At 46.7% G+C, this 13901-nt stretch overlaps 1 protein-coding gene across 1 annotated transcript in view; it reads right to left on the reverse strand.

The window, feature by feature from the left end:
- The window catches only part of LOC110515882 (thrombospondin type-1 domain-containing protein 7A), a 104887-nt gene that overhangs the window by 9551 nt on the left and 81435 nt on the right, over positions 1–13901 (reverse strand). Inside the window, exons 19-23 of the mRNA XM_036973360.2 lie at positions 11323–11438; positions 10533–10650; positions 8071–8216; positions 4363–4537; positions 3775–3948 (exon numbers count right to left, since the gene is read on the reverse strand). Of these exons, the coding sequence (XP_036829255.2) occupies positions 3775–3948; positions 4363–4537; positions 8071–8216; positions 10533–10650; positions 11323–11438 (729 nt within the window). The remainder of the gene's footprint in view (positions 1–3774; positions 3949–4362; positions 4538–8070; positions 8217–10532; positions 10651–11322; positions 11439–13901) is intronic.

The following is a 13901-nucleotide window of genomic DNA, read 5'->3' on the forward strand; positions in this document are numbered from 1 at the left end:
CCCTCTCTCTCTATTCCCCATATTGCCTCCTCTCCCTCTCTCTCTCTATTCCCCATATTGCTTCCTCTCCCTCTCTCTCTCTATTCCCCATATTGCTTCCTCTCCCTCTCTCTCTCTATTCCCCATATTGCGTCCTCTCCCTCTCTCTCTCTATTCCCCATATTGCTTCCTCTCCCTCTCTCTCTCTATTCCCCATATTGCTTCCTCTCCCTCTCTCTCTCTATTCCCCATATTGCTTCCTCTCCCTCTCTCTCTCTATTCCCCATATTGCTTCCTCTCCCTCTCTCTCTATTCCCCATATTGCTTCCTCTCCCTCTCTCTATTCCCCATATTGCTTCCTCTCCCTCTCTCTCTCTATTCCCCATATTGCTTCCTCTCCCCCCCTCTCTCTATTCCCCATATTGCTTCCTCTCCCCTCTCTCTCTATTCCCCATATTGCTTCCTCTCCCTCTCTCTCTCTATTCCCCATATTGCGTCCTCTCCCTCTCTCTCTCTATTCCCCATATTGCTTCCTCTCCCTCTCTCTCTCTATTCCCCATATTGCTTCCTCTCCCTCTCTCTCTCTATTCCCCATATTGCTTCCTCTCCCCCTCTCTCTCTATTCCCCATATTGCTTCCTCTCCCTCTCTCTCTCTATTCCCCATTTTGCTTCCTCTCCCCCTCTCTCTATTCCCCATATTGCTTCCTCTCCCCTCTCTCTCTATTCCCCATATTGCTTCCTCTCCCCTCTCTCTCTATTCCCCATATTGCTTCCTCTCCCTCTCTCTCTATTCCCCATATTGCTTCCTCTCCCTCTCTATTCCCCATATTGCTTCCTCCCTTTCTCCCTCTCTATTCCCCATATTGCTTCATCTCCCTCTCTCTCTATTCCTCAGATTGCTTCCTCTCCCTCTCTCTCTCTATTCCCCATATTGCTTCCTCTCCCTCTCTCTCTCTATTCCCCATATTGCGTCCTCTCCCTCTCTCTCTCTATTCCCCATATTGCTTCCTCTCCCTCTCTCTCTCTATTCCCCATATTGCTTCCTCTCCCTCTCTCTCTCTCTATTCCCCATATTGCTTCCTCTCCCTCTCTCTCTCTATTCCCCATATTGCTTCCTCTCCCTCTCTCTCTCTATTCCCCATATTGCGTCCTCTCCCTCTCTCTCTCTATTCCCCATATTGCTTCCTCTCCCTCTCTCTCTCTATTCCCCATATTGCTTCCTCTCCCTCTCTCTCTCTATTCCCCATATTGCTTCCTCTCCCTCTCTCTCTCTATTCCCCATATTGCTTCCTCTCCCTCTCTCTCTCTATTCCCCATATTGCTTCCTCCCTTTCTCCCTCTCTATTCCCCACATTGCTTCATCTCCCTCTCTCTCTCTATTCCCCATATTGCTTCCTCTCCCTCTCTCTCTCTATTCCCCATATTGCTTCCTCTCCCTCTCTCTCTCTATTCCCCATATTGCTTCCTCTCCCCCCCTCTCTCTATTCCCCATATTGCTTCCTCTCCCCTCTCTCTATATTCCCCATATTGCTTCCTCTCCCTCTCTCTCTATTCCCCATATTGCTTCCTCTCCCTCTCTCTCTCTATTCCCCATATTGCCTCCTCCCTTTCTCCCTCTCTATTCCCCATATTGCTTCATCTCCCTCTCTCTCTCTATTCCCCATATTGCTTCCTCTCCCTCTCTCTCTCTATTCCCCATATTGCTTCCTCTCCCTCTCTCTCTCTATTCCCCATATTGCGTCCTCTCCCTCCCTCTCTCTATTCCCCATATTGCTTCCTCTCCCTCTCTCTCTCTATTCCCCATATTGCTTCCTCTCCCTCTCTCTCTCTATTCCCCATATTGCTTCCTCTCCCCCTCTCTCTCTATTCCCCATATTGCTTCCTCTCCCTCTCTCTATTCCCCATATTGCTTCCTCTCCCCCCCTCTCTCTATTCCCCATATTGCTTCCTCTCCCCTCTCTCTCTATTCCCCATATTGCTTCCTCTCCCCTCTCTCTCTATTCCCCATATTGCTTCCTCTCCCTCTCTCTCTATTCCCCATATTGCTTCCTCTCCCTCTCTATTCCCCATATTGCTTCCTCCCTTTCTCCCTCTCTATTCCCCATATTGCTTCATCTCCCTCTCTCTCTCTATTCCCCATATTGCTTCCTCTCCCTCTCTCTCTCTATTCCCCATATTGCTTCCTCTCCCTCTCTCTCTCTATTCCCCATATTGCGTCCTCTCCCTCTCTCTCTCTATTCCCCATATTGCTTCCTCTCCCTCTCTCTCTCTATTCCCCATATTGCTTCCTCTCCCTCTCTCTCTATTCCCCATATTGCTTCCTCTCCCTCTCTCTCTCTATTCCCCATATTGCTTCCTCTCCCTCTCTCTCTCTATTCCCCATATTGCTTCCTCTCCCTCTCTCTCTCTATTCCCCATATTGCTTCCTCTCCCTCTCTCTCTCTATTCCCCATATTGCTTCCTCTCCCTCTCTCTCTCTATTCCCCATATTGCTTCCTCTCCCTCTCTCTCTCTATTCCCCATATTGCTTCCTCTCCCTCTCTCTCTCTATTCCCCATATTGCTTCCTCTCCCTCTCTCTCTCTATTCCCCATATTGCTTCCTCTCCCTCTCTCTCTCTATTCCCCATATTGCTTCCTCTCCCTCTCTCTCTCTATTCCCCATATTGCTTCCTCTCCCTCTCTCTCTATTCCCCATATTGCTTCCTCTTCCTCTCTCTCTCTATTCCCCATATTGCTTCCTCTCCCTCTCTCTCTCTATTCCCCATATTGCTTCCTCTCCCTCTCTCTCTCTATTCCCCATATTGTTTCCTCTCCCCTCTTTCTCTATTCCCCATATTGTTTCCTCTCCCTCTCTCTCTCTATTCCCCATATTGCTTCCTCTCCCTCTCTATTCCCCATATTTCTTCCTCTCCCTCTCTCTCTCTATTCCCCATATTGCTTCCTCTCCCTCTCTCTCTCTATTCCCCATATTGTTTCCTCTCCCCTCTTTCTCTATTCCCCATATTGCTTCCTCTCCCTCTCTATTCCCCATATTTCTTCCTCTCCCTCTCTCTCTCTATTCCCCATATTGCTTCCTCTCCCTCTCTCTATTCCCCATATTGCTTCCTCTCCCTCTCTCTATTCCCCATATTGCTTCCTCTCCCTCTCTATTCCCCATATTTCTTCCTCTCCCTCTCTCTCTCTATTCCCCATATTGCGTCCTCTCCCTCTCTCTCTCTATTCCCCATATTGCGTCCTCTCCCTCTCTCTTTCTATTCCCCATATTGCTTCCTCTCCCCTCTCTTTCACTCCTCTCTCTCCTGTTTTTCCTCTCCATCCAATGTCTCGCTCCTTCCCACTCTATCTCCCCCTGTCTCCCCTTCCTCTCCTTCTTAAATAGCGCCGGGCCACCCCATCCCCTCTCCCTCATGGGCCCATAGTGATGCTTATAAACCAGGTCATCCCAGCGATGGCTGCTGTGGGGCGGCCACAGCAGTGGGTGAGAAAACGAGGAACTCCACAACCAGAGCCCAGGGGAACGCAGTGGGGGGTTGGGGATTCACATAACACTGTATGCTGTAGTCTAGTCCAACATGAATAAGATGCCTGAGGGACCATGCTAGTACCGTATAGAAACATGAGGAATTTGTTTCGCTATATTTTGACCTGGTAAAATCAATTCCTCATTAGGCACCAAATGGAAGAAAACAGACTGAACACAGACTGAAGCGGGAAAGGACTACCTTAATTGTCCAATAAAAAAACATTTAGCTTGTGTGCCCTAATGAATACAACCTTGTTTTCCCATTCTCACCAATACAGGGTCGGGACTCCCAGTCCTGGTCAGGACACAGCTGGACATTCTCAGGCTCCTGGGCCATGACGGCTCGCGAGCGCACCTGGACAGATCCAAAGTCCACGCCGGCCCCTTTGGCACACACACTCAGACACGGGCTCCAGTCAGACCACTCCATCAGGTAGCATTCACCTACAGAGAGGAGAGAGAGAAGAGAGAAGAGAGAAGAGAGAAGAGAGAGAGAGAGAGAGAGAGACACACACTGTTGTTAGCCTCTTTGTTCCATTTGGAGTGATATGCCTAGAGAAAAGACAACAAAGCAAGAAACACAACTAAAGCTAACCAAGTCAGGCTTATTAATCTCTCGGGGTTGAAGAACGTCTATTAGAGTTCAAAGCAGATTGTTGTTGATGTAATGTATGTGTATATCTGCATCAAAAGGAGATGCTATGAATTCACAGTGTTTTTTTCTCTATGCTGTTTTTGTACAGGAATAAGCTTCATCTAGATCTATGCTACCACCCACACTGTACCACGATGCACAATATAAGTAACAGCACACCTCCATAAGACAGGAGCGCTGTATACAGTTAGCTGGTTGGTTACCTGGACAGGGCAGAACACAGGTCTCCTTCAGTATGATCAGTTTGTCTCTGTTGACAGCCAGCTCCAGACCCCCACACAGCTCCTCCTCCACCATGCTACCCTCTCCCTCTCTGGAGCCGTCAGACACCACGCACGACAGGTTCCGGTAGCGAAGTCCCGCTCCACATACCACCTCCTGGGGGAGACAGACACACACATAGAAGCACGCACGCACACACACACACACACGCACGCACACGCACACACACATGGAAAAGTCAGATCATGTCCTCTGTATGTGTTAACTGAGTAAAAGGGTCAAAGAGAGAATAAGACAGTGTGTGGTGTAGCCTACCTCCACTCTGCACTCAGACCAGGGAGAATAAGACAGTGTGTGGTGTAGCCTACCTCCACTCTGCAGTCAGACCAGGGAGAATAAGACAGTGTGTGGTGTAGCCTACCTCCACTCTGCACTCAGACCAGGGAGAATAAGACAGTGTGTGGTGTAGCCTACCTCCACTCTGCACTCAGACCAGGGAGAATAAGACAGTGTGTGGTGTAGTCTACCTCCACTCTGCACTCAGACCAGGGAGAATAAGACAGTGTGTGGTGTAGCCTACCTCCACTCTGCACTCAGACCAGGGAGAATAAGACAGTGTGTGGTGTAGCCTACCTCCACTCTGCACTCAGACCAGGGAGAATAAGACAGTGTGTGGTGTAGCCTACCTCCACTCTGCACTCAGACCAGGGAGAATAAGACAGTGTGTGGTGTAGCCTACCTCCACCCGGCACTCAGACCAGGGAGAATAAGACAGTGTGTGGTGTAGCCTACCTCCACTCTGCACTCAGACCAGGGAGAATAAGACAGTGTGTGGTGTAGCCTACCTCCACTCTGCACTCAGACCAGGGAGAATAAGACAGTGTGTGGTGTAGCCTACCTCCACTCTGCACTCAGACCAGGGAGAATAAGACAGTGTGTGGTGTAGCCTACCTCCACCCGGCACTCAAACCAGGGAGAATAAGACAGTGTGTGGTGTAGCCTACCTCCACTCTGCACTCAGACCAGGGAGAATAAGACAGTGTGTGGTGTAGTCTACCTCCACTCTGCACTCAGACCAGGGAGAATAAGACAATGTGTGGTGTAGCCTACCTCCACTCTGCACTCAGACCAGGGAGAATAAGACTGTGTGTGGTGTAGCCTACCTCCACCCTGCACTCAGACCAGGGAGAATAAGACTGCGTGGTGTAGCCTACCTCCACTCTGCACTCAGACCAGGGAGAATAAGACTGCGTGGTGTAGCCTACCTCCACTCTGCACTCAGACCAGGGAGAATAAGACTGCGTGGTGTAGCCTACCTCCACTCTGCACTCAGACCAGGGAGAATAAGACAATGTGTGGTGTAGCCTACCTCCACTCTGCACTCAGACCAGGGAGAATAAGACTGTGTGTGGTGTAGCCTACCTCCACTCTGCACTCAGACCAGGGAGAATAAGACTGCGTGGTGTAGCCTACCTCCACTCTGCACTCAGACCAGGGAGAATAAGACAATGTGTGGTGTAGCCTACCTCCACTCTGCACTCAGACCAGGGAGAATAAGACTGTGTGTGGTGTAGTCTACCTCCACTCTGCACTCAGACCAGGGAGAATAAGACTGTGTGTGGTGTAGTCTACCTCCACTCTGCACTCAGACCAGGGAGAATAAGACTGCGTGGTGTAGCCTACCTCCACTCTGCACTCAGACCAGGGAGAATAAGACAATGTGTGGTGTAGCCTACCTCCACTCTGCACTCAGACCAGGGAGAATAAGACTGTGTGTGGTGTAGCCTACCTCCACTCTGCAGTCAGACCAGGGAGAATAAGACAGTGTGTGGTGTAGTCTACCTCCACTCTGCACTCAGACCAGGGAGAATAAGACAGTGTGTGGTGTAGCCTACCTCCACTCTGCACTCAGACCAGGGAGAATAAGACAGTGTGTGGTGTAGCCTACCTCCACCCGGCACTCAGACCAGGGAGAATAAGACAGTGTGTGGTGTAGCCTACCTCCACTCTGCACTCAGACCAGGGAGAATAAGACAGTGTGTGGTGTAGCCTACCTCCACTCTGCACTCAGACCAGGGAGAATAAGACAGTGTGTGGTGTAGCCTACCTCCACTCTGCACTCAGACCAGGGAGAATAAGACAGTGTGTGGTGTAGCCTACCTCCACTCTGCACTCAGACCAGGGAGAATAAGACAGTGTGTGGTGTAGCCTACCTCCACCCGGCACTCAAACCAGGGAGAATAAGACAGTGTGTGGTGTAGCCTACCTCCACTCTGCACTCAGACCAGGGAGAATAAGACAGTGTGTGGTGTAGTCTACCTCCACTCTGCACTCAGACCAGGGAGAATAAGACAATGTGTGGTGTAGCCTACCTCCACTCTGCACTCAGACCAGGGAGAATAAGACTGTGTGTGGTGTAGCCTACCTCCACCCTGCACTCAGACCAGGGAGAATAAGACTGCGTGGTGTAGCCTACCTCCACTCTGCACTCAGACCAGGGAGAATAAGACTGCGTGGTGTAGCCTACCTCCACTCTGCACTCAGACCAGGGAGAATAAGACTGCGTGGTGTAGCCTACCTCCACTCTGCACTCAGACCAGGGAGAATAAGACAATGTGTGGTGTAGCCTACCTCCACTCTGCACTCAGACCAGGGAGAATAAGACTGTGTGTGGTGTAGCCTACCTCCACTCTGCACTCAGACCAGGGAGAATAAGACTGCGTGGTGTAGCCTACCTCCACTCTGCACTCAGACCAGGGAGAATAAGACAATGTGTGGTGTAGCCTACCTCCACTCTGCACTCAGACCAGGGAGAATAAGACTGTGTGTGGTGTAGTCTACCTCCACTCTGCACTCAGACCAGGGAGAATAAGACTGTGTGTGGTGTAGTCTACCTCCACTCTGCACTCAGACCAGGGAGAATAAGACTGTGTGTGGTGTAGTCTACCTCCACTCTGCACTCAGACCAGGGAGAATAAGACTGTGTGTGGTGTAGTCTACCTCCACTCTGCACTCAGACCAGGGAGAATAAGACAGTGTGTGGTGTAGTCTACCTCCACTCTGCACTCAGACCAGGGAGAATAAGACAGTGTGTGGTGTAGTCTACCTCCACTCTGCACTCAGACCAGGGAGAATAAGACAGTGTGTGGTGTAGCCTACCTCCACTCTGCACTCAGACCAGGGAGAATAAGACAATGTGTGGTGTAGCCTACCTCCACTCTGCACTCAGACCAGGGAGAATAAGACTGTGTGTGGTGTAGCCTACCTCCACTCTGCAGTCAGACCAGGGAGAATAAGACAGTGTGTGGTGTAGTCTACCTCCACTCTGCACTCAGACCAGGGAGAATAAGACTGTGTGTGGTGTAGTCTACCTCCACTCTGCACTCAGACCAGGGAGAATAAGACTGTGTGTGGTGTAGTCTACCTCCACTCTGCACTCAAACCAGGGAGAATAAGACTGTGTGTGGTGTAGCCTACCTCCACTCTGCACTCAGACCAGGGAGAATAAGACAGTGTGTGGTGTAGCCTACCTCCACTCTGCACTCAGACCAGGGAGAATAAGACTGTGTGTGGTGTAGCCTACCTCCACCCTGCACTCAGACCATGGAGAATAAGACTGTGTGTGGTGTAGTCTACCTCCACTCTGCACTCAGACCAGGGAGAATAAGACTGTGTGTGGTGTAGCCTACCTCCACCCTGCACTCAGACCAGGGGCTGTACTGCCACCTGTAACAGGGTCTGACAGGACAAGGTTTCCACTGCTCCAGCTGAGAGGGACAGGGACGCCCGTCTCCCTGGGACCCCTGCACCACCACCCTGCTACGCCACATCCGCCCTGGAACACAAAAATGCAGTGACATCATTAATGTGAAACACTCACTGGACAATTAGTCTTGTACAGATGTAGGATCTTAATTTGATCACCCTGATGCAGGAGAACTTTCCTGCAATGCAGTGTAGTGCATTTGAGGTTTAAAAGGCTCCTGATGTCAATTTCACTTGATTTTCCCTTTATGAAACACTTAAAAAAATGTCCATGAATTATAATCCAGATAATAATTCACATTTCCTGTTTGTGAGGATTATTTTCTTGTTGTAGCTAAACTGACTCAAATGAAGATTCTAAATCTGTAGTAGTTACAGTATCACATCTACCCAAAGAAATGTAGAAAGTCTGCAGACATGGGGACTATTTGATTCAGAAAGAATGCTTTGACTGTGATTCACATGAACATATGACTGATGTCTGAATAGGGAGATGCACGAGGTCGGGGCTACAAACCAAACACAGCAGGGATCTCCGTCTAGACAAAAGCAAGTCAACGATGTGTTGTTCCTTCCTGTATTATTTTCCTTTCTTTTGAATGGAGTCTGCTAAAGTTCATCCATTGTCTTAATGTCAGGCCATTCACCATTCAGTGCATTCAATTCAATTGGCAAGGAAATGTAATTACAGTATAGGCCTACAAACAGTTATTGTGTGTAGTTATGTATGTGTGCATTCGTGTGTACTCCTGTGCGTCTTTGTGTGTGTGTTACTGCGTTATTTATAGGTTACTGTATCAGTCGTCCCTAACTGCTTGACAAAGGCAGCTCTTGAAAAAGCCTGCTACACTGTTCTGTCCTCCAGCCATATTGATTACCTCTCTACTTCCACTCTTCCACTTGAGCAAAATGACTTTTCCTTTCTGTTCGGCCAACTACTGCCTTCCTTTTATATAACAGCAGTACAGGACCATATGAGGTGGTGAAGTCTCTCGTGGGTAATGGATCGGGTGTGCTGCAGTTTGAGCATTTCGTAAGCCTTCTTGATTCTCAAGGCTTTGCAATGTGATGTATACAGTAGTTGTACTAAGAGTGCATCATCTCAGATAAAGTATAGGTATTAATAAGTGAGCTAACACACACACACACACACACACACGGATTGTGATTTGCTGTAACACACTGGTACTTCAAGTTTGCAGACTCAATGTCCACCTCGCATTCATTCCTCTCTTTCCACCCCTCTCGTATAAATTCCTCTCACTGCTTCCATGCCACATAGTCTTTCAAACCCCTTTCTCCATCTCTGTTTTGCAATTGGTCACATTTAACAGCTCATTTTCCAACACAGAGCCAGCAATCCTCTCTCTCAACCAAACAACAAAGAACACCTGCTACACTGATCAGACAGTAAATTACAACATTCTCCATCAGACATAATACTACCTCACATCCTGTTCTAGCCAACAGAACATCCTCTATAGATCAGGTGAGGATCCCCATTGCACCTTTAGCCACTCTTAAAACACTTATCTCTTGCCTGTGATTTAGCTGCAGGTGCTAGAGGCTACAGGCTGGTTGTTACTTCAAAGGGCTTCCCACAGGGCCGCTAGCAGACAGACATAATAGGACAGAATCAATTGTCTGATGCCGTACAACAAACAAACAACAAAGGACAGAGCAGTCACTTTACAGGGCGATGTATGATGCAATCTCTCTCAGTCCAAAGAGCAATCCTGCGATTCTTGTGTGATTTTGCGCAGACGGAGATCCCCGTGATCGTTGCTAATCTGACAGTGTAGAGGAGCTGTTGATTTAAACATGGGTTGACAGCACAGCGAACGTAGGAAGGTGTGCATTCTATTGCGTAAGGTTGAAGGAAACAGAGTGAGATTTGAAGATACTGTATGGCCGTGCTTCATGCCGCTTGTCTCGTTTGTAATCTTTGTTTTTTTTTCCCAAACCCTGGCTGCCTGAGATATTTTGTGATATTAGCTTGAAGAGAATATCAAATCAAATGGTCCTTATGTAAACAATATTCATATAACCACCAAGATGAGTGTGGTTTTATGACCCTCGGGAGAAGTTAACCCATTAAGTGTCCTTCAATTCTTCTTGATCATCTCAGACGTTTACCTAGGAGCCATTGACAGTAAAAAGATATAGGAGTATATATATAAAAATAAAAATTTTTTACCTTTATTTAACTAGGCAAGTCAGTTAAGAACAAATTCTCATTTACAATGACGGCCTACCGGGGAACAGTGGGTTAACTGCCTTGTTCAGGGGCAGAATGACAGATTTTTACCTTGTCACCTCAGGGATTTGATCGAGGAAACCTTCGGTTGCTGGCTCAATGCTCTAACCACTAGGCTACCTGTCTTACCATCCAATCCACACGTGTGCGAGCATTCCGACCAGGCCGACCAATCAGACAGCTGGCAGTTGACGGGACACTCCACCACACAGGAAATGTTCATCTGCCACTTCCTCTCCAGGCTCAGCTACGAAAGAGCGGGATCATTATCACTCAGTTACAGTATCAGTCACAACACCTATCATAGTGGCGTTTTGCAACAAACTGCTACAGTCAGCCCAGACCCATTACTTCTTACTTCTGTCTGACCCCTAGGTAAATAGCCTATAATTCTCAGGAGCCGCTGGTTCTGTTCTGGCACAAGATGGGCACCCGGCTTGTATAAACCCTATTATCCCTGATTGAGCCGGACTGCAACTGGGCCATGGGTTCAATAGCAGTGAGTTTAGTTTCTCCACTGCAGCCTGCAGGGTACAATTTGAGAGAGTCTGAATGGATTCTGAATAAACTGAGTTGAATCTGATGGGGCTACCGCAATCCTCATGTGTAAACACTTCTGTATGTTTTATGGAGATGCTGTATATGCCTGTCATTTTATTTGCCTAGAATCACTTGTGGCTGATACTGATCCAAAGAGATAATATATTACGTTATTGCTGCTCTGCTGCGCTGAATTAGTAATACTCCAAGGACACACAACTTCAAACTATTGACAGTACAGATGGTTCAGTTACTCTGGAAACGGTCCAATTTCGGTATCACTAGCATTGACTCAGTATTGACTTTCATCATAGTGGACCTGAATGAGAGCTAGGATTGTAATCGGGAGTTGGGGATAGAGCATTTAAGAGGATCTCACCTCCTTACAGAACTTGAGGTCGATAGACTTGCTGTCGCTGCGTACACAATCCAGCATCCGCGTCTTGATGCCATTCCCACACACAGCATTGGCACTTAGCTGACATGTGCTCCAGTCTGAGGGGAAAAGGCAGACCAGTATGAAAATCACACTCAAATTCAAGACAAACTCACAAACATACACTGAGTATACTAAACATTAGGAACACGTTCCTAATATTGAGTTGCACTCCCTTTTGCCCTCAGAACAGCCTCAATTCGTCAGGGCATGGATTCTACAAGGTGTCCAAACGTTCCACAGGGATGCTGGCCCATGTCTACTCCAATGCTTCCCACAGCTGTGCCAAGTTGGCTGGATGTCCTTTGGGTGGTTGACTGTTCTTGATACACACACCGGTGTGTTTGGCACCTACTACAGTACCCTGTTCAAGGGCATATTTTTTTTGGTCTTGCCCATTCACCCTCTGAATGGCACACATAAAACAATCAATTTCTCAATTGTCTCAAGGCTTGATAATCCTTCTTTAACCTGTCTACTCCCCTTCATCTACACTGCTTGAAGTGGAGTGAACAAGTGGAATCAATAAGGGATTATAGCTTTCACCTGGTCAGTCTATGTCATGGAAAGACCAGGTGTTCTAAAATGTTTTCTATTCTCAGTGTACCGTAGGGCCCGAACCAATGATTTATATATATACTAGATGGCTAACAGGGGGGCACTGATTTGAAGCCACCGCTGCTACATTTTACTACTCCCCCACCATTGTAAAAAATAAGCTATAGAAATACATTTTATTCATTTTAATGCATGCATTTGTTTTTACCAAGTTTATTATATTACAGACACCTTAATGCATACTTTGAAATGATATTATGTGAGCTAAACATAGAAATAATTATAAGTAAATATAAAATAACATTTTCCTTAACATATAACTTTTAGAAAGTAATAATGTTGCTGTCCACACTACAATATTAAAATTCTTAAATACATGTAATTTTGTCCTTGAAACATTAAATTGAAATACTGTAAAGACTTCCATTTATTCCTATGGAAGACTCATTCTTCTGGGGAGTACCAATATGTCCGACCGGTGGCTTCAAAGCCTCTCATTGGCCAATACACAGCATTTGCAATCTAGTGTTTATATACATCATTGCCCCGAACTGGACAGGAGATACACTTGCAAAGCTTCAATCATTAGGCAAAGGGTACATTTGATGTCAAAGCCTGTTTTAGGCAGTTCCAACCCCAAGCCATTTTCTAAAGATAGGATATGTACTCAGTTGAGTTTGATGGCAGTTGATTAGTTTGGCAACAGACGCATTGGGAACACCTCTAACACTTGAGCTCATTAACTGAACAGAGTCATGACCGCTTGTAACACCTGCTCTGCCATGCTTTTGACAGCTAAACTAGGGCATATGACGGAGGAGCACATAAAAAGATCAAGAGAAACGCCCACGCCTATTTCAAGAGAAGTGGTGGAATTGTCAGACTTGCGTAAAAGTAAAGATACCTTAATAGAATATGACTCAAGTAAAAAGTCACACAGTTAAATAATACTTGAGTGAAAGTTTAAAAGTATTTGGTTTTAAATATACTTAAGTATCAAAAGTAAAAGTATATTATATTAAGCAAACCAAATGGCACAATTTTGTATTTTTTAAAAATGTTATTTATGGATAGCCAGGGGCACACTCCAACACTCCAACACTCCAACGCCATTTACAAATAAAGCATTTGTGTTTAGTGAGTCCGCAAGATCAGAGGCAGTAGAGATGACCAGGGATATTCTCTTGATAAGTGTGTGAATTGGACCATTTTCCTGTCCTGCTAAGCATTCAAAATGTAAGGAGTACTTTTGGGTGTCAGGGACATTGTATGGAGTAAAAAGTATATCATTTTCTTTAGGAATATAGTGAAGTAAAAGTTATCAAAAATATAAATAGTAAAGTATTTACATAAACAATCCTCTGAAGTGAAGCATATTGTAACGATTCTCATCCTTCTCTTATGAGGAGGAGTAGTAAGAAGGATCGGAGGACCAATGCGCAGCGTGGTAAGTGTCCATATTGTATTTATTATATGAACACAAATAAAAACAGCGAGAACGAAACGAAACAGTCCTGACCGGTGAAATACAGAACAGAAAATAATCACCCACGAAACACAATAGAAAACAGGCTCCTTAAATATGGTTCTCAATCAGGGACAATGATTGACAGCTGCCTCTGATTGAGAACCATACCAGGCCAAACACAGAAATAGCAAATCATAGAAAAACTAACATCGACAACCCACCCAACTCACGCCCTGACCATACTAAAACAAAGACATAACAAAAGAACTAAGGTCAGAACGTGACACATATCGTGTGAATCCAGAGAAGTTGGAATCCCAGAACCACAATCAAATAACCATGTGGCTCTAGTTAAGCCAGGAAGCATGTCTACCACTGAGGGGCCCGGGGATCACTCAAACGCCTGCAACACTGACAAAGATGAGTGGCTGTTTTTAGCGGCCGTTTTAAGTGCTCAACTCCTGCTGCAAAGCTTTGTGGCACTCGGAGGAGTGGA

The sequence above is a fragment of the Oncorhynchus mykiss genome, chromosome 3 (genome assembly GCF_057628025.1).
Source record: "Oncorhynchus mykiss isolate SJ-2025 chromosome 3, ASM5762802v1, whole genome shotgun sequence".
NCBI lineage: Eukaryota > Metazoa > Chordata > Actinopteri > Salmoniformes > Salmonidae > Oncorhynchus > Oncorhynchus mykiss.